The sequence below is a fragment of the Aristolochia californica genome, unplaced genomic scaffold (genome assembly GCF_029961685.1).
Source record: "Aristolochia californica isolate CCGP_79_NKW_82.1479 unplaced genomic scaffold, dmAriCali1.0.hap1 SCAF_11, whole genome shotgun sequence".
NCBI classification, from domain to species: domain Eukaryota; kingdom Viridiplantae; phylum Streptophyta; class Magnoliopsida; order Piperales; family Aristolochiaceae; genus Aristolochia; species Aristolochia californica.
Genome location: NW_027181782.1, coordinates 5,691,307 through 5,711,200, shown reverse-complemented (window position 1 = coordinate 5,711,200; position 19,894 = coordinate 5,691,307). Strand labels below are relative to the sequence as shown.

Here is a 19,894-nt window from a genome sequence, read left to right as displayed (position 1 = left end):
CTATGGGAGAGTAGCTATAGCCTACTTCTCTCAAACAAATGCATGGTTTTTTGGGGCTCACCCGTTATTATAGACATTTTATCAAGCACTATTCACTCATTGCATTACCTCTAACTTCTCTCCATCAGAAAGGAGGATTTTGTTGGTCCAAGAAGACACTAACTCATTTGTGTCTCTAAGCAATGACATGACTTCTACTCTAGTTCTTGCCCTCCCAAAAATTTCCTTGCCTTATAGTGGATTGTGATGCTTTTAGTACAATTATCGGGGTCATACATATGTAGAAAAACCATCCTATTGCATATTTTTGCTAGCTTTTGAGGGGGAGCTCACTCTAAGGATCTGTTTGGAACCCCATGGGAAAAAAAAAAAAGAAAATAAGAATTTGACTATTATTATTCTCAAATAATAGTTAATGAAAAGGAGAATTTCATCATTATCTCATTTTTAATAACTATTTTTTTGGAATAATAATGGTCAAATTCTCGTTTTCTTATTTTTTTCTAAGGGTACCAAACAGACCCTTATGGTCAGCTTATGAAAAAGAAACATTTGCCCTAGTCCAGAGAGATTATTTGCTCAGTCATTGTTTCACTCCTAGGACTAGTCCTGCACCTCTAAAAATATCTTCTTGAGTATTTATTGCAAAACCATTGCAGCAAGAGTGGTTTGTCAAACTTTTGGGCTTTGCCTATGAAATAGTCGGTAAGTGCAGCTTTGGCAACATACTCTCTTTCAAGAAGGTGACATCCCTCTCATCATCTTCTATATCGGTTTGTAAACCGGTTTGGCTTGGTGTCACCCCTAATGATATACCTTCCCAAGCAATGGAGGCGCTCCAATACTTCCATGAAAGGGCACTAAGGCACCTAAGCTATATTTATGAGGTCTAAGGCATATTTTTTTATTTTAAAAATCTTTTTCAACTACACTATTTCTTCTCAGGATAAATTCAACAAGAAATATATTTCACAGTTTAATATGATTTCCTAAAAAAAAAATATTTTTTTCATCATCTTCTCTATCTTACTCTTAATTCCCCACGAGACAAAGACGACGACAAGCGATACAGCAGAACAGATGACCAACCAAATCCTGCAGTGGGGGGACCGATCTCTCCAGTGTTTACCATCCAGGTAAAAACCTAGTCTCCGATGGCGACAAGAAACGAGGACACATAAAGTGTCGGTAGGGCAGCTTCCATTTCTGAAAAAAAAAAGGAAAAAGAAACGAGTCCCCAAGTCCAAAGAGAGAAGGGAGACCCACCCAAACGAAGTTAGGTTGAATCAACCATTACAAAATTTTAAATTTAGTTAGGTGGCCACGATACTTCGTTATCGTGCCCTTTTGTTTCCATTTGTTTCTTATTTCATATTCAATCAATCGCTTGGGGCTCGGCGCATTAAATTCCCAAGGCAAGAACAAATAAAACCACCAATACATCCATATCCATTGTCCACTGTTCTTCTCCTTCGAAGGAATCTTCATGTTGGTTAACTGAATCGATAACAAACAAAGAGTGAAATCCTCATGAAAAAACAAGAACTTTCTTCATCTTTAAACGACGAAAGCAAGAAGGTCTGCTTTCCATACTGTAAGAGCAGCTTTTGTCAACGAATCGACAGTTGAAATCCTCAACCAACGAAGGGAAAAACAGTAGGGGAAAGCAAAGAGAAAAAGGGTTATACGTAAATTTTCTCTAAGCTTCACAGACTGTCGGTAGGGTGGCCTTCTTTGCGGAGACCGGAACATCACAGGGACTGTAGCTGACGCGACGTCCCTGCTTGTCCAACTTCTATTATTATCATAGGAGACAGGGACGAAATGGGTGGGTGGGGGCCCCGGACTCGTCTACCAAAGGCTGGTATGTCGTACAGACCGCTTGATTGGTAGGGTCGAAGCCAGTTCATTTGGCACCGATTTCTTTGTTGCATGAAGATGCTGGATTATTATGACAGGGAGTAGTTTTTAGTTTTTAATAACCAGTTTGACCTCGGAGCGAGCAGTAACTTCCTCGAAATGGATAGAAAACACGACGATCTCCACGGGAAGAACTGTTTCTGACCTTAAAAAATAATTCCAAATGAGATTTTCGAAGAGGATTCTTTCTAAAACAGGACAAAGTACGAAGGGTGGGTAGAAATGAGACTTCTTAGCGTTTCTCCGTTTTTTAAAATGCTGGAAAATCCTCGCCTATATTTGGTGATGCAAAGGGCTTTGTCATCTACAAGTAGAATCGTCTAAAAGGAGGTTGCCCCATCCTTATCTTCCAAAGTCGTTTTATTATCTTGGCTGTCTGTGGATTGATCCATTGCACTTCTGGTAATCGGAAGCCATGGAATTTCTTTATAACAATTTAAACTTGTCCCTGCTTTTCTAAACTCATCTTCTCCAATGAGAAAAGGGTTTATGGAATCTGCACGAGGATAAAGGTTTTTGAAATGGTGACAAACGCATTGTTCCGGAATAGTCAACTAACAAATTAACAACCATTCGGGTATTTTTAAATAAAAATAAATGCTCTGAAGCTTGAATTTTCATTGAATAAACAAACTTGCAGATTACTAAAAGAACAGAAATTTAATGTTTTGTCTCGCTTTTATTATATGGAGGCACAACAATGCAACTCCTTCCAATAGTTTAGCCTTCTGGGTGTTTAAAAAATACTAAAAAATAGTTAGTTTTCCTTTAATGTTCTGAAGCTCAACTTGGTAACAGGTCTTACAGAACTAAGGCTCAACTACCATTGATAGAACTGACGCTGATTTACACAAGGGAGGATGCAAAACCTCACCATTTCCCTCTGTCTGTCAATGAGCCTTTTTCGATAGGGCTTCTGCTTTATCAATCTCATGTTTAAACATAAATCTGGCTAAGTTAATCATTTTTCTTTTCTTTGCTTTGTTGTTTCGATTTCAATATCTAGACCCAGATGACCAACTTTGGTTCAAAGGTAAAATCTTCCCTATTCTTCTTTTCTGCCCTTCAAAGACAAGACTTGTCCTCTTCCCTAACCTTTCAGTGGAACAAAGAGAAGGGAGCCACGTATCCTGCCTTTCAACCCTATATTTCTAAAGCAAAGAAGCGAGAGGCAGAGGATGTACATGGCCTTTCCTTCTCTTGCGTTCCATCGAAACGAAAAGCGAACGAGGATGGCAGCTTGTTCCATGGTTGCCCACTTCATCAGTGCATTCCACGTATGAAGATGGACGGTAAATAGGGGAAGCGCAACCCTAGAGATCTTGTACACAGGGGAGGGGAAGACCCACCTCCCTTCCTTTCTCACCTTGACGGAAATATAATTAAACCTTTTATAAAAAAAAATTGAAAATATTGGATTCGGCAAAATAAAGGTACGCGATATGGTCTTTAATGGGTGGGGCAGCAACCAAGAGGCATTCAATGAGGACTGATCAAAGTCTAACTTACTGTAGACGCAGTTGAGTCAACATATAAAACGAAGGGCTGAAGGCTACAGTTCTTCTCACCGCTCTACACGACCCTCTGCAACTATGTTCTTCAAACCTTTCTGTGATCTTCTTTCTTCTGCTGAGTTTAAACTTCAAGTCCAGGGTAAAAACTAAAACGGAACGTGTTGTTTGCACTAGTACAGAGTATCTTTTGTTGAAAATGGAGCCCTTGATTCAAATTTTGCTCTCCTTTTTTATTTAATTCCCACCTATCCTTCACTTTTGTCTTTACATATCTTAATATAAACTCTATATTATCTAAGCATCAAAGATGGGTCCCTCCTATCGCCCTATTTATATCAACTGTGCTGCCTTACTCCCTCTCAAACACCTTTGCCTCCTTTCCTCCCTGAATTTTAGCAAACAATCATCTCTCTCTCCTCTCTCTCCTCTCTCTCCTCTCTGCTTTCTTCTTCATGGCTCTCCTTGTTTCTCTGCTTCTGTTACTCTCAGTCACTGCAGTCATAGCCCAGGATTCTTCTTCACCAGGTTATTACCCAAGTTCGAAGTTTAGATCAGTTGGGTTCTACCAAGGCTTCAACAATTTATGGGGTCCTCAACATCAATCTGTCTCACAAGATCAAGTAACAATATGGCTCGATAGCACCTCAGGTTTTTCATTCTCTCCTCAATTCCAATTCCTACCCCCCATCTCTCTCTCTCTCTCTCTGTTTTTTTTTTATTTCTGTAATGTCTTTGCTTCGTTTTCATTAACAGGAAGTGGATTCAAATCCAAACAGCCTTTCCGTTCCGGCTACTTCGGCTCATCGATTAAACTCCAGCCTAGTTACACTGCAGGAGTCATCACGTCTTTTTATGTAAGATTTACAAACATTAACTCTGTTAAATGAAAAACTCGTCAGGTTTTGACCAGTTCTAGAATCGTTCCTGGCAGCTTTCAAATAACGAAGCTCATCCTGGTTACCACGATGAGGTCGACATTGAGTTCCTGGGAACAATACCTGGAAAGCCATACACTTTGCAGACCAATGTGTATATTAGGGGGAGTGGAGATGGGAGAATTGTCGGGAGAGAGATGAAGTTCCATCTCTGGTTCGATCCAACGGCCAACTTTCACAAGTATGCTATCCTTTGGAGCCCCAAAGAGATCATGTAAGTTCCTGTAATCAGATCACCTGCTACTACCAAATACCTTTTGTTTCTACTTATCAATAGTAACAGTAGTAACGACAATAATGGCTGAGAATATAACATTAACAGTGACATTTTTATGAACAAAGTTTCACATCTCTCTCTCTCTGGTGGGTCAGCAATGAATATGCGAAGCAATTTCACATAATAGGAGCTTTATGATATGGTCCATGAAGCTGGTGTCCTACCAGGAGTGATTGGAATGAATTCACTCATTGTACAGGTGATAAAAGGGCACTTTCTCCTTTTAAAAAGGTGACGGCGATTTCTTAATCCCTGTGAAGGACGCGTTAGCTAAAGTTATAGAAGTGTTCATGTCATTTTCTGGTCATATCCATCAACTTCAATCTTTTGTCTCAATTGTGCACTTGTCTGTTCTTACCACTAGTTTTTTCTTTCATAAAATGAACAGTTTCTTCGTGGACGATGTGCCCATAAGAAGGTACCCGAGGAAGAGTGATTCGTCCTTCCCCTTGAGACCAATGTGGGTGTATGGATCCATCTGGGACGCATCGTCGTGGGCGACCGAGGACGGCAAGTACAAAGCCGACTACCGGTACCAACCATTCATCGGCCGGTACTCGAACTTCGTCCTGAGTGGATGTTCCGCCTATGCGTCGTCATCATGTCGACCGGTATCAGCCTCCCCTTTCCCCTCCGGCGGCCTGAGCGGGCAGCAGACCGAAGCCATGCAATGGGCGCAGAGAAACTACATGGTCTACAACTATTGCAGCGACGGCAAGAGGGACCATTCCCTCACCCCTGAGTGTTGGTCTTGAATCACTACAGTTACAAGTCCATTTACCGAGACACAGAAAGCATTACCCAAATAATAAAAGAAAATTTATTGTGAGTTATTTTTGGTGGTATAGGTCACCCCAATCTACCCAGAAGCGGGGTTCTGAGTGGTTGGCCACCCGAGGTGTTCTTCTATTTTTATGTGGAGTGGTTGTTGGTGTAAATATATAATATTGTTTTGTGTGTTTGGATTGTAACGGAGTTGAAGAGAAATAAGACCAATGTGGTGAAGCAACAAGGCATGGAGCAACTGTAATTGCTTGTTATTTTATAAATAAAAAGCTTCGTTAGGATCATTCATGGTGACATAAAAGTTTGTGCAGACATGGGAGTCATGTTTGAAGGGGATAGATGGGAATAAATGGTTCTATCTGCAGTTTTTGCTTTCCTTATTTAAAAGATAGCCTCTGTAATTTCACTCAACTCAAGTTGGCTCATCATCCAAAAAACTGAATTGTACTTTGAAAAGTAAAGCCTGAGTCATTTTGAACCATCTCTCTTTGTCCAATACTGGTTGTAGAAAAGATACCAATTGATTAGCTTTCTTGTCATTGCAAAGGGAAACCCTTGGGGTTCCTTAGAGATTGAAGACAACCTCTAGGAGGTATGTTGAAATGCCCACATCTAAGAGAGTGAAAGATGGGCTCAAGACCTACAGAGTCCTACAGTGATGGCATTATGGTAAATAAAGAATCATCTCATAAAAATAACATTGATGTAATTAATTTAAGTTTTAGGGGGTAGTATTGTAATTTTATAATCTTATTATCAATAAATTGAACTTTGGAGGGTTAGGACACAAGTCCATAACCTATTTTCTTTTTTTCACGAGCTAAATCCATGGAATCCTGAAATCAACATGGTATCAGAACATTGATTTTTATGACTCATTGTCTCGGATCATTCAAAATTGGCCTACTTTCTTACTTTTTCGAATTACCGGTGTTTTGATATTAGATTCTCAATAGCTACAAGAGAATTCCACCACGAATTGAGAGGCCGGGCTCGATTTGGTGAGTTATTGCTACATCTAATGGTGGCAAGAGGTTCATGGTTGTCCGCAGCGGAGGCCGACCCACCAATTTTTTTTTCCAGTGGTTCATAAATTTTCAGGATAGAGGACAGAGAAACTCTGCTTCGTTTGAGTCACATTCGGCAGAAGAAAAATCGCATTAGTTTCTCATCTCGAATGAATTGATCGTCATGTAAATGGCTCTTCTTGGAGATGCTCCTAAGGATTCATCATGGAACTGAGTTTCCATCAAAGGATTCATGATGGAACTGAGTTTCCATCAAAGGATTCTTCAGGCAGCAGAAGCAGATGCTTAATGTCGTCGCCAATGGCGGCGGTCGGCGGCGGTCGGGGAGGAGACGTGAACAAGTCTAAAAGGTTTGTGGGGTCGTCGGATCTAGTGTACCTCTGATACCACATGGGTCTGGTGCTCTCCTCTCCGATCAAAATCCAGCTCATCTCGTACGGCTGGTGGGTAGTTGGGGAACAGCGGCTCATCCGTGACTTCCTCCTCTCCATCTCCGACGCCACCATGTCGTGCCCCTCCGTGGCGCAGTGGTGGTCCACCGTCGCCCTTTACACCAACCAGACCGGAGATAACATTACTCGCTTGATCGTCACTCCAAGCTCGAGCAATGGCGAATGTCAAGACCATGGTGGTCGTCTCCTTCGCTGGCGTGCGATATTAGCATTTGCTTTCGCCGAAATTATCATCTCCGTTGTTGTCATCCTATTCGACGGATTTACCTCAATTATCATCTTAATTGGTGTCGCACTGGTATCGCGAGGAAGACGGAGCTGCTATTCTTCTCCAAGATTTTCTGCTTCTCCGAGATTTTTTGACATCTTCAGAAGCTCTCTGTTCTTGTTCTATTCCAAGAGCTCAATCTGCGTAACCTTGGTTGCCGCTTCGGGAGGACGAAGACATCGGCTGATTGTCGTCCGAAGACGCTGTCTCCCTGGTTTTGTGCGATCCCGCTCTGCTCGGCAATCAACGTCGCTTGTAGGAAGACATTGATCCCGCCAAGTTAGGTAAATGCTGATTTTAATCAAGCGACTCGGACCAGTGTTCTGCCGCGTTAACTCTGGCCAACTCGGCCAGGTCAACTCGATCCGGGTCAACCTGACTCGGACCAATTGCTTATTGCCTATGTTATACGGGTTTGGGTCTTGAGTTCTCTACCGATTCCTTTCACGACTTGGCTATTGGTCTGATACCCGACTCGGCTTGCCTCGGTCTTTATCTCCGGTTGGATTATTATTTTGAAATATTGATAGATTATTACTTGGTTCCAACATATTATTTGGAAGAACTTCCTTATTTAGTGATGAACTATCTGTAAATTATTTTATGGGTCTTTTTTAAGGATTTTCATTATTTGGTATGCGTTAGTTGGGCCCAAACCCATTTAAGTTGTTGTTATTATGTCTCTTTGATTGAAATTTTATTATTGGAGGACTTCTCAATTGCTGATTGTTGTCGGTGTTGGTTATTCTGATGAAAAAGAAAACATATGGTTGCACTAGAATATTATCTTCTGATGATTACCTTTTACCCCCTTATTTAACATTTTTTACTTCTACCATTTGAGAGTTGGTACCCTGTGGAGGGACACCGTGATGGAGGAGTTTATTACTACGCTTCTAAGTAATACCTATAAACCCACTACCTACAGAGGATATGAGTGTGCCCAACATCCAACATGAGTCAAGTTTGTTATTCACCCAAGAGGTATTTTTTTGAATTACCTTAAGAAAGTGGGTAGACTCTATGCCCCACAGTAGGGCTACTTTTCTGCCTGTGAAATTGAGCAGAAAGTATTTTTTACTATGACCATTTGATTGGAGTATGGAGCGATGTTTTACGACTAAGAGTGATTTTACTTTCTCTTATATTATACCAGTTGGGTCTCTTGGTAAAGAAAAAAGAGACCACCAGCTTAAGGGAAAGTGTCAGAAAATATGATGGATTGTCATTTATATGGAAAGATCCAATACTGGTTCCAAAAACAGAACCAATTGATTCTAGCTGGGAGCACCCTCTACCCTACTATCTTGCCATTGCAAAAGGCAACCCTTGGGGTTCCTCCCATAGAGGTTGAAGACAACCTCTAGGGGGTATGTTATCCGTTAACATTGGAACTTGTATGATCCAAGTCTAATATCACTAGAACCATCTAAAGTGGCCCCATTAACGATAATGAATTAATAATTCATTAACTAAAATAAATAATACACGGATGCAAATCTGTTGTATTTGATATCAACGGTGGTGATGCAATGCTTTGAATCCATTCATGTGTAAAATTCACATAATAAAAGTGCATCAACTATCTTAGTGCATTGTAAAATACCGAAAGTGTGCCCTATTATATAACAACAAAGTAAAAAAATATTACATAAATCTTGCACTATCAAGCCTACCTCCTCCTCTAGAGTAAATATCTATTAAACAGATAATTTCTTTTATTTTTATTAAATAATAAATTTAAAATATAGTGCTAATAAATAATTGGTTTAATATTAAAAAAATTATTTGTCACTAAGTTGATGAAAAATTATGTCTATTTAACTCTTTTAGCACTTAATTATCATTTGTGGATTCCTATAATAATTTTCTTAACATTTATTTAATATGATCAAGGTGTTGGGCTTGAGACCAACTTAAGAAGTGTAAAAGTGTACCATTTGTCCATACAATAGGGGGGAGGTTAGTCCACAATGAAGTCGAATGAATTCCCCTCGCATTACTTATTTCATTAAATAATATCGTTAGTGTAAAATGAATTGAATTGAAGTTAAATTACATCACTTCATTCTCTGTCGCAGAGCCTCTCGGCCTCCCGGCTTCTCTCCCCCCATTGTTGGCCTTCCTCTCGGCCTCCCTCTCCTCTCCCTCTCGACCTCGGTCGCAGAACACGGGAGGCCAACCCTCAGCCTCCCCGCTTCTCTTCTCTCTCGGCCTCCCTCTCTTCTCACTCTTGGCATACCGTCGGAGCGCCGCCTTCGTTGTCGTGGCCCGTTGGCCCGCCGTTGTTGCCGTTGCCCGCTGGCCCGCCATAGAGGAAGAGGACGCGCGCCATGAGGAAAAGGATGGTTTAATTTTTCCTAGGTTAAGGAAAAATTAAACCATCGTAATAAGAATAATAATTAATATTTTTTATTTATAAAATAATTATATTTATTTATTTAATATATTAAATTAGTTACTTAATAGTCATAATTAAAATATTTTTAAAATAAATATTTGATAAATTGTTTTGGTTTAATTATCACATTGCTATAATTAATTAAACCAATGGTTTTAAATTTTGTGACTATATTATTAATTATTAATACATAAAATATATATTATGTTATTGATAAATATATTTATTTATTTATTATATTTATTTTTATTACTATATTAAATTAGTAAGTTTTAATGTTAAAATATTTCTTATGTTATTACAAAATAATTTATTTATTTATTATATGCGCTTCTGTTATTTTTCACTTTTTTATTAATTTTTAATAATTTATTCTAGTCACACGTAATTATTGTATTAATTTATAATAAACTATAATCATTAAGTAATATAATATAGTTTTTCATTAATTAGGATATTAACATATTTTAATACTACACGTTAAATCACTTATAAGTGTAGTAACCATGTTTATTATGGTTAATTATCTATTTAGGTATATGTTCTATTTAAGTATATTATAAAAGGTTACTCATTCTCTTGTTTATATCATAATTTTCATTCGGGGGCACTAACACTGGAATCTGTTTTTCAGTGCACTTGAACTCGTCTACACTAACACCCAAGGATGAGTTGAAGTTGAATCAATTCATTTAAGTTCAATTCAATTCTTCACTTCAATTCAAGTTCATCGCAGACTAACCCCCCCCCCCCCCCCCAACCCAACCCATCGTGTATATTGTTGTTAAGTGAAATACTTAGTCTCCTATACATTATGCACATGATAATCATGCCATTTTAGTCAATTAATTGTTTCATTCTATAAGGCCCAAGCCCACACGACCAAGGAAGACCCACAAGATGGGCCCAAGTCCATAAGAAGTAGGACCCACCATGATTACGACAAGCTGGCATCCTTATCACATAAGTTGGAAGATCAAGAAAGACTCACAAAAGCATCTTTATCTTATGGTCACGTCCTAGAAGAATTCTAGTTTGAGTTATTTTTGTTTTTTATCAATATTGAGTGCTAGGACTTATCTTTTAGTGTTAGAGTTTGGTGTAATTGGGACAAATGTAGTTTTATTGTAATTGGACTCTACTACCTATAAAACAGAGTAAGCTCAACCCAGGAACATCTTAACAACAATGAAGAAGAAAGCCAACGCTGAACCTTATTTCAATACAAAACTAATTTCGTCCCACCACACGCTCTTAGAAGAGCTTCAATGGCTTCTCGACTTACAGAAGAAGAAACTATAAAGAAAATGAACAAGGAATGGGTATTACTCTGGATGCCTGTTGTTGCTGAAGAATACCTCTATTTATAGGTGATTTGCAGCACTGAATCGAGGAAGACAACTGCGAAATGAGAGATATGAAGCTTCATATCTCTTCCGGCGCCGATGGAGGCCTCTGACTGCTGCGACGGTCAGTACAGAGTTTGCCTCTGTTTCACGCTCCTTCCATTAATTCCCTTTCACACTTGAGTCTTTTAATTTCTATTCATTTTGGACCCCGCTACCAAGGGGGCCAACCCCTTGGACCCCCGTCAGGGCTGGCGCCCTGAACCCCACCTTCATTTTACAGTTTCTTCACAAATACCATTGCGGTCACAATTTGACCTCATCGACGTCTAAGCCGGAACCGCTAACTAATTTACTCACTATCGACATTGGCACTCCTCATAATTGGGGGCCAGTGAATACATTAGTTTAGCAATAACTCATGAGAGGTGGGCATTAACATACTAACACTACCTTCCTGTATTATAAATAGAGGTTCATGTACTCTGATTATAATAAGTTAATGAAGTCAATGAAGATGTTCGAGCAACAACAGAAAGCTTCAACTTCTGAGGTGTTGTATGCTATCAAGAATGAGACTTTATATGGAGAACTATATATAAAATGAAATATATGTAAGTCTATTTTTATACCTATTCAACCAATTCTCTATCTGAATTTTTTATAAGGAGATATTGATCTTGGAAGAGTCAATGGTCATGCTGGAAAAAAAGGAGAAACAGTGCTTAGTTCGGCCAGATGACAGAGACCGAAATCTAGCAGATTATTTATCTTCTGATAATTATATTTTATAAAGAGAATTTATACTTGGATGAAAGTTATTTAAGTTTAGTTTTAGAAGAATAAAATTTCATATCTATCTGATCTATACTTAAAGATATATTCACATTGGAAGAATCAAAGGTCATGCTGGTATTCTGTTGTATTGAAAAATCCGAATTTATGCCCTTTGTTTTGAGTCACTGTTGGAGTTGCTACATCAGAAAAATATCTCACTTCTCCTTGGTTTAAGGTATTATTACTACATCTATGTTATTTGGGCTTATTGTAACATCTATGATATTTGGTTCAAGTTGGGATCACTACTATTATGTCCCAGCTTGAAGGGGAGAAGTAGAAGAAGTATAAGAAAGATGTATTTTATTCCAGATGTTGTGGATAAAATTTATGTGACCAAAATATTCAATAGAGGGGGAACACAAAGGAAGCTTGTGCATCTAAGAAGAATTTTTTATATTGGATTATTTCATGGGTTCTTTTACAAAGTTTATTATTTGGTTCGTGTTATATGTGTTGGAAGATGGTCGTGTTATATTCAGCTGCAACTATTATGTCTCTTTGGGGACATTATTATTGAAAAAGAGGTGGAGGTGACCCCATACCATTATTTATTTGTCCCCGTAAAAAATATAAAAAATGTCAATGGTTTGGATTCCATGACGGAGGAACTTAATACCCCGTAAAAAATATAAAAAATGTCAATGGTTGGGATTGTCAACGATTGAGATTCCATGACGGAGGAACTGAATACCCTGTCAAAAATATAAAAAATGTCAATGATTGGGATTCCATGACGGAGGAACTTAATACCCCGTAAAAAATATAAAATTTCAATGATTGGGACCCCATGACGAAGGAACTTATTATTACATCTATGTTATACCCCCTTGAATTGGCCAGTTGGGCCTCATGGAAGAGAGCACTAGCGTGAGGGGGAGTGTTGGAAGATGGGAGGACTGCCATTTTATACAAAAATATTTTATATATCATTTACTGAAAGTTGGGAGTTCATGATATTCTCTCACCCCTAGCTTGAGTGGGAGTGTTGGAAGATGGGCTCCAGCCCACATGACCAAGGAAGGCCCACATATCTAAGAGTATTATAAGATGGGTCACACGACCAAAGAAGGCCCACAAGATGGGCCCAAACACATAAGAAGTGGGACCCACCATGTTTACCACGAACTGGCATCCATATGACATTTTGATATTTTTGACGGGGTATTAAGTTCCTCCGTCATGGAATCCCAACCATTGACATTTGATATTTTTGACGGGGTATTAAGTTCCTTCGTCATGGAATCCCAACCATTGACATTTTTTATATTTTTAACAAGGTATTAAGTTCCTTCGTCATGGAATCCCAATCATTGACATTTTTTATATTTTTTACGGGGACAAATAAATAATGGTATGAGGCCACCTCTTCTTCAATAATAATGTCCCCAAAGAGATATAATAGCTGCAACTGAATATAACACGACTATCTTCCAACACATATAACACGAACCAAATAATAAACTTTGTAAAAGAACCCATAAAATAATCCGATATAAAATTTTCTTCTTAGATGCACAAGCTTCATTTGTGTTCCTCCTCTCTTGAATATTTCTTTTTAGAGAGATCTGAAATTTCATCAATCTTTAAGTCCTTTCATACTATGATGGTCACTCAATTTGGTAAAAAAAATAAAAGTACTTCATTATGATAATGCTAAAGAATATCTCTCTAGTGACCTTGACTCCTTTTGTCATGAAAATAACATTATCCATCAGACATCTTGTATCTATTCCCCTCAACAAAACATTGTAGTAGAACAGAAGAACCATCATCTATTATAGGTAGCTCGCAATCTATTATATACCATGAAAATACCATACTTTTATTGGCCACATGCCATACTTACTACTTCCTTTCTTATAAATAGGTTACCCTCATCCGTTCTCGGTCATAAATCCCCATATTCATTATTGTTTCCACATGATGATCCTTTTTCGCTTCCCTTAAAAGTCTTCAGGTGTACATGTTTTGTTCATGTTACCTCATTACAACGAAGTAAACTTGATTTAAAATTTGTCAAGTGTATCTTCTTAGGATACTCTCGCATGCATGAGGGTTATGTTTCTACAATCCTACTCTCCAAAGGTTACTTGTGTCTAAGGACGTGACCTTTTTGAAGACTCTTCAAACTACTCCAAAGATGCCTCTCCGGGTCTCTCCTCTGTACAAGCCTCTCCTCAACCAGTTGTGCCCCTGTGCTATGAAAACTATTCAACCCCCTAAAGCATTGGCCGACACCACACTTGCGGAGTTTAAGGATCCCATCGAGGTAAGTCCATCTCCTCTTGTTATATTTTGACCTCAATATGATATTCGGCCTATCACCTTAAGGAAAGGCCTATCTCCTCAATATGATATTCGACCTATCACCTTAAGGAAAGGCCTGTCTCCTTGCACATGGTTAGATAAATTTAGCCAAACACTCATACGGGTTGGATTTCACCGTTACTCTGTAGATCACTCTGTGTTTCTTAAAGACAATCTTAAAGGTAAAGTACTTCTGGCAGTATATGTTGATGATATTGTCTTAACCTTGAGTGATTTTGAGGGCATTCAGAAAACCAAAGAAAATATATGTGAAGAGTTCAAGACAAAAGATCTTGGACTACTTAAATACTTTCTGGGTATTGAGGTGTTATAGTTTAAGCATGAGATTATACTATCTTAGAGGAAGTATGTCCTTTATTTACTAGAGGAGACAAGAATAATGGGGTGTAGATCAGCAGAAACCCCCATGGATTCAAATACAAAATTATCTGTAGGCACTCGAGAAGATGTGGATATTAGGAAATACCAAAGACTTGTGGGAATTTATTTTATCTTTGTGTAACAAGGCCGAATATCTCGTATGCAGTATGTATGGTAAGTCAATACATGCACAAACCACATCTTACTCATTGGTAAGCATTGGAAAGAATATTGTGATACTTGAAAGGAGCTCCAGGAAGAGGGCTCCTCTATGAGAACCAAGCCTACTATAAAATAGAAGGGTTCTCAGATGCAGACTGGGCCAAATCCACAGATGATAGAAAATCTACTTCGGGGTCTTGTACAATGGTTGGAGGAAACTTGGTTACATGGAGAAGCAAGAAGCAAAATATTGTTACAAGGTCAAGTGTAGAAGCAGAATAAAGGGCCATGGCACACACAATCAGTGAGCTTCTATGGAGCAGCTCCCTTCTCACTGAACTACGATTCTATAAAGGACCGTCTATGGATCTACATTGTGTTAATCAGGCAGCAATTCATATCACGTCAAATTCGGTCTTCCATGAAAGAAAAAAGCACATTGAGGTGGACTGCTACTTTATATGAGAAAAATTTCAAGCCGGCATAGTATCCCTCAGACATATCTCCTCACAAGGACAAGTTGAAGACATCCTCACAAAGCCAATCACTCATAAAATCCTCTCCACCATTTATGCCAAGTTGGGCATCTACGATGTTTTCACACCCCTAAACTTGAGGGGGAGTGTTAGAAGATGGGCCTAAACCCACATGATTATGGAGAAGACCAACACGTCCAAGAGTGGTGGCATGATTTTAAATAAGGTGTCATCTCATAAGGATGGCACAAAGGTGTAATTAGTCAAGGTGAACCTGTCTACTTGTATCTTTTCTCATGTCAAGCTCTTTGGAAGATGGACCGAAGCCCACAGACCAAAGAAGGTCCACTTATCCAAGCATATTGGAAGATGGGTCCAAGCCCATAAGATATGGATCCGCCATGCTCACACAAGTTGGTGGGACCCACCATGATCACGTGAGGTGGCATAAGAAGTCTAACAGAGCCACGATTATTATGGAAGTAGGTCTCATAGAGGAGTTTCAGTTTAAAGGTGTTTTAGTCATGGTAGTCTTCTATTTATTTTGAGTTATTTAATTATGCTAGGACTTATCTTTAAGTGTTAGAGTTTGGGTGTAATTGGGACAAAGGTAGTTTTATTTTAATGGGACTCTACTACCTTCATCTATTATAAATAGAGGTTCATGTACCATGATTACGAATAAGTCAATGAAGCATTTATCTTTTCCATAAATTCAACAAAGCTTTTAACCCTAAGGGCATTGTAGTCATTGTAGGCATTGTAGGCATTGTAGGCATTGTAGGCATTGTAGGCATTATAGGCATTGTAAATTCTTATTGATAACTATAAATAGAGGCCCTTGGCTTGAGGTAGAGCATCAAGTTCTCTTCTCTTCTCACAATTCGTGGAAGACTCTCTCCCTTAGCCTAAAGACTTTCTCTCTTTTTTCCCTTCTCTCTTCTCTTCCCGAGTCCTCTCTTTACTCCTCTCTTTGCTTCTCTTCTCTTTTCCTTCTTTTCTCCCTCTCTTATTTTGCTCAAGGTTCTAATCATGGGGTCCTAAATTCAAAACCTTCTTCTCTTTCAATCATCTTTGTATGCATAATAGGACAAGTTCCTTGATCATTCTACAATGTGCTACAAAGGAGGAGGACACTTGAAATCTCTCAAAGACAAGTGTCTCTTCAAGTAAAGGTGTAAATTTTTCCCTTTCATTTATTTATTTATGAAAGGTTCATCTAGAACCTGATAAACTAGATAGACAGGCCTACCTAGAGCTTGAATCTATCAACAAGCTCTTTAGAAGATTTGGTTGTATGAAAATCATGTATTGAGCAACATGTGGCTGAAGAGAGACAAAATCTCTTTGTAATTTTCCAGCTATTAGAGTGTAATAGTGGAATTTTTCTCAAGCAAAGGTTCTTGGACAGTAACTACCTATTGAAAGACATTGACATGCTTAGGTGTCATTATTGTGAATATCTTATGTTTTTGTCTCTTCTTCACTCTCTAGGGTGAACGATATACTTGTAATTTATGTACTCGTAACATCTATATAAAAAAGCTAAGGGGGAGGGTTTGGACATCTTCCACAACCGTAATTCTCTCCCTTTCTTGTCTCCTCCACATGACCACTTCTCTTCTCTTCTTCTCCTCTTCTCCTCTTCTTCTTTTCTCCTCTTCTCCCCTTCATTTCTTCTTCTTCCTTCTTCTCTCCAACATTCTAAGTTGAAGATCTTGACAGTATGTGGTGATTTTAGGATTTTGTTATATTGAGATCAACAACTTAGAGTGTAAGAGAGACAAATGAGAAGAAGAGAAGTGGTTACATGAGGTGAATGAAGAGTGAGAGACAAGAACTAATGAGAGAGAGAGAGAGAGAGAGAGAGAGAGAGAGAGAGATGTGGAAGAGAGGAGAGAAGCATGTTTGTAGTGGATACCTCAACCCTCCTCTTTAACCTTTATTTATAGATGAAAAAGATACATAAATTACAAGTAAGTCCTTGACCCTAAGATTATTAAAATAATGTCATTCAAGCTTGTTTATGTCTTTCAACACTCCCCCTCAAGCTGGTGGTGAGAAAATATCATATAGTCCCAACTTGGTACATGTAGTGGAGAGAATTTTGGAATTGATTGACTTTGTGAACATATCAGCAAGTTGTCCATGGGTTTATACATGTTTGAGGCTTATTATACCTGCTTGAAGTTTTCTCTCACAAAGTGATAGTCCACCTCGATATGCTTAGTTCTCTAATTAAACACTAGGTTGGAGGCAATGTGGATTGCTGCTTGATTATCACAATAGAGTTCCATAGGGCCTTCTTTGTCAAATCCTACTTTAGTTAGAAGGGATTTCATCCATAGAAGCTCACTTACCGCATGTGCCATGGCTCTGTATTTTGCTTCTGCACTAGACCTTGTAACTACATTTTGTTTTTTTACTCCACTAAGTAACAAAGTTGCCTCCAACTAGAGTACACTATCTTGAAATACATGTTCTACCATATGGAGATCCAACCTAATCTGCATCAGCAAAACTTTCAATATTGAAATGGACATGATACTTAAATAAGAACCCTTCTCCTGGTCCCTTTTTCAAGTACCCAAGAATCCTTTCCAATGCCTGCCAATGAGACTGTTAAGCACCTAGCCAATACTACCCAAAAGACCGGCCAGGTAGGTGCCGGAAAGCCAAGTACTTAACCTAGGACCATAACATCACACGCCCCTTGGGGAGAGAGCTTCACCTCAAGCTCTTACGAGCCCAGGCCCAAGCTCCCTTGTTCTGAGCCGAGATCCGACGGCCCACTCTAGTTTCTGCTAGGTCGCCCCCTCCAGGATTTGAACTTGCAAAGTAAGTGCCGACTCTGATACCAAATGTTACACACCTAGCCAATACTACCCAAAAGACCGGCCTGGTAGATAGCGAAAAGCCAAGTACTTAACCCAGTACCATAATAGAGACATCTAGGGTTTATGAATATATCGACTGACCATACTGACAACAAAATAAATATTTGGTCTAGTCACAATGAGATAGATAAGTTAGCCAACAAGCCTTTGGTACTTGCCAACATTAACTTCTTCTCCCAAACTAGCACATAGTTTTGTATTTGTCTCCATGGGGGTGTTAGCAGGATGACATCCCATCATTCCCATTTCTTCGAGAAAGTTAATGACAAATTCTCTCTGGGATAATATAATACCATGCTTGGACTAAAGAGCCTCAATTCTATGATAATACTTGAGGTCCCAACTCATTGCATATCCTATTTTTTAGTTGACAGATGCTATCAGAGTCACTATCCATCAGAATAACATCTTCCACATATACAACTAGTAGTACAACTCCTTTGTCAATATGCTTGACCAATACAGAATGGTCCACATAGCACCTTGTGAACACAAAACGAATCATTGCTTGACTAAACTTGTCAAACCAAGCTTGTGGAGATTGTTTCAGACCACATAGTGATTTTGTAAGATGGCACACCACCTCCCCCTCAACCACATATTGAGGTGGTAGTTGCATATAAATTCCCCCCTTAATATCGCCATTGAGGAAGACATTTTTACATCTAGCTAAAAGATAGATCATTGAGAATTAGCAGCTAGAGATAATAAGTGATGCACCAAGTTGAGCTTGGCAACAGGGGAAAAATTATCCTCATAATCAATCCCATAATATTGGATATAGCCTTTAGCCACAAGTTGGGCTTTAAGGTGGGCCACAGTGCCATCCGAATTTTGTTTGATGGTGAAGACCCATTGACAACCAACCAATTTTTTACCAATTGGTAAGGAAACAAGGCGCCATGTTTGATTCATGTAAAGAGCTGCCATTTCTTCATCCATGGCTATTTTTCATCCTGGATTCTGACGGGCCACCAGATAAGAGTGAGGAATAGCAACATAATAGATGGAGGCAAGACACTAACAACAAGATGGGGATAATCGAAGGGTAGATAAAAATTGAGAAATTGGGTGAGAGGTAGAAGGTCGGGTTCAAGCCCGAGGTTCTTTCCGAAGAGAAATGGGTCGGATATCAAATGAAGGACCAAATATAGGAGGTGGAGAAAGAGAGCTTACCTCAGAAGATTTTGGAGACTCCACATGTATAGTTTCGGCCAGTGCATCAGGGGCATGTCAGGTACATCAAGACGGCCATGAATTGCAGAGTCATCAATGGGCACAATAGGTTTTGGAAACTCATTAAGTGCAGAAAACTAGGTGGAGCATCGGTGGAGAGATAAAATGGTAGGTCCTCAAAGAATGTGGCATTACTAGAAAGGAACAAGTTCCAAAGAAGTGGATTATAATAGACATAGCCATTTTGAGTCTGAGAGTTACCCCAAAAAACTACATTTAAGTGCCTTGGGATCCAAAAATACTGAGTAGTCTAACAATAAGATTGTGCAAAGGTGCAAGATTATGAAAAGGTGCAATGTTATGTCAGATAACAATAAGGTAAGCATACTGACGCAGATTAGCATGTAATCCAATGTATGAACAAGCAACGGTTTAGCAACAATGAGCAGTTATAAACTAAAGAGAAGCATGGAGTATTGGCTGCTTCATATTCAAGAATGAGAAGAAACAAACTTATCTTTGTCATGTAGTTCCTCCATGCCAAATGAATTATGGTTTGAGTAAAAAAAAATTTGGAATCTTGAATTCATTGCTTTGATACCATGTTGATTTAGGATTCCGTAATATTGAGATAAAAAACTTGGAGTGTAAGAGAGATGAAGAGAGGAGAAGAAGAGAAGTGGTGACGTAAGGTGAATGAAGAGAGACAAGAACTAATGAGAGAGTAA

At 38.9% G+C, this 19,894-nt stretch overlaps 1 protein-coding gene across 1 annotated transcript; it reads left to right on the top strand.

The window, feature by feature from the left end:
- The first annotated feature begins 3,812 nt into the window (after nucleotides 1-3,812).
- On the top strand, nucleotides 3,813-5,761 carry LOC137944156 (probable xyloglucan endotransglucosylase/hydrolase protein 32). Its single transcript, XM_068789713.1, has 4 exons — nucleotides 3,813-4,082; nucleotides 4,188-4,288; nucleotides 4,366-4,583; nucleotides 5,035-5,761. The coding sequence occupies exons 1-4, from the start codon at nucleotides 3,887-3,889 to the stop codon at nucleotides 5,399-5,401; spliced, it is 882 nt and encodes a 293-aa protein (XP_068645814.1). The 5' UTR covers nucleotides 3,813-3,886; the 3' UTR covers nucleotides 5,402-5,761.
- The last annotated feature ends 14,133 nt before the right edge of the window (nucleotides 5,762-19,894 follow it).

Coding starts and splice junctions, on each gene's coding strand:
- LOC137944156 (XM_068789713.1), top strand. CDS start 3,887: ATGGCTCTCCTTGTTTCTCTGCTTCTGTTACTCTCAGTCACTGCAGTC. Junction 4,083..4,187: donor ATGGCTCGATAGCACCTCAG/GTTTTTCATTCT, acceptor TTTCATTAACAG/GAAGTGGATTCAAATCCAAA. Junction 4,584..5,034: donor TGGAGCCCCAAAGAGATCAT/GTAAGTTCCTGT, acceptor TAAAATGAACAG/TTTCTTCGTGGACGATGTGC.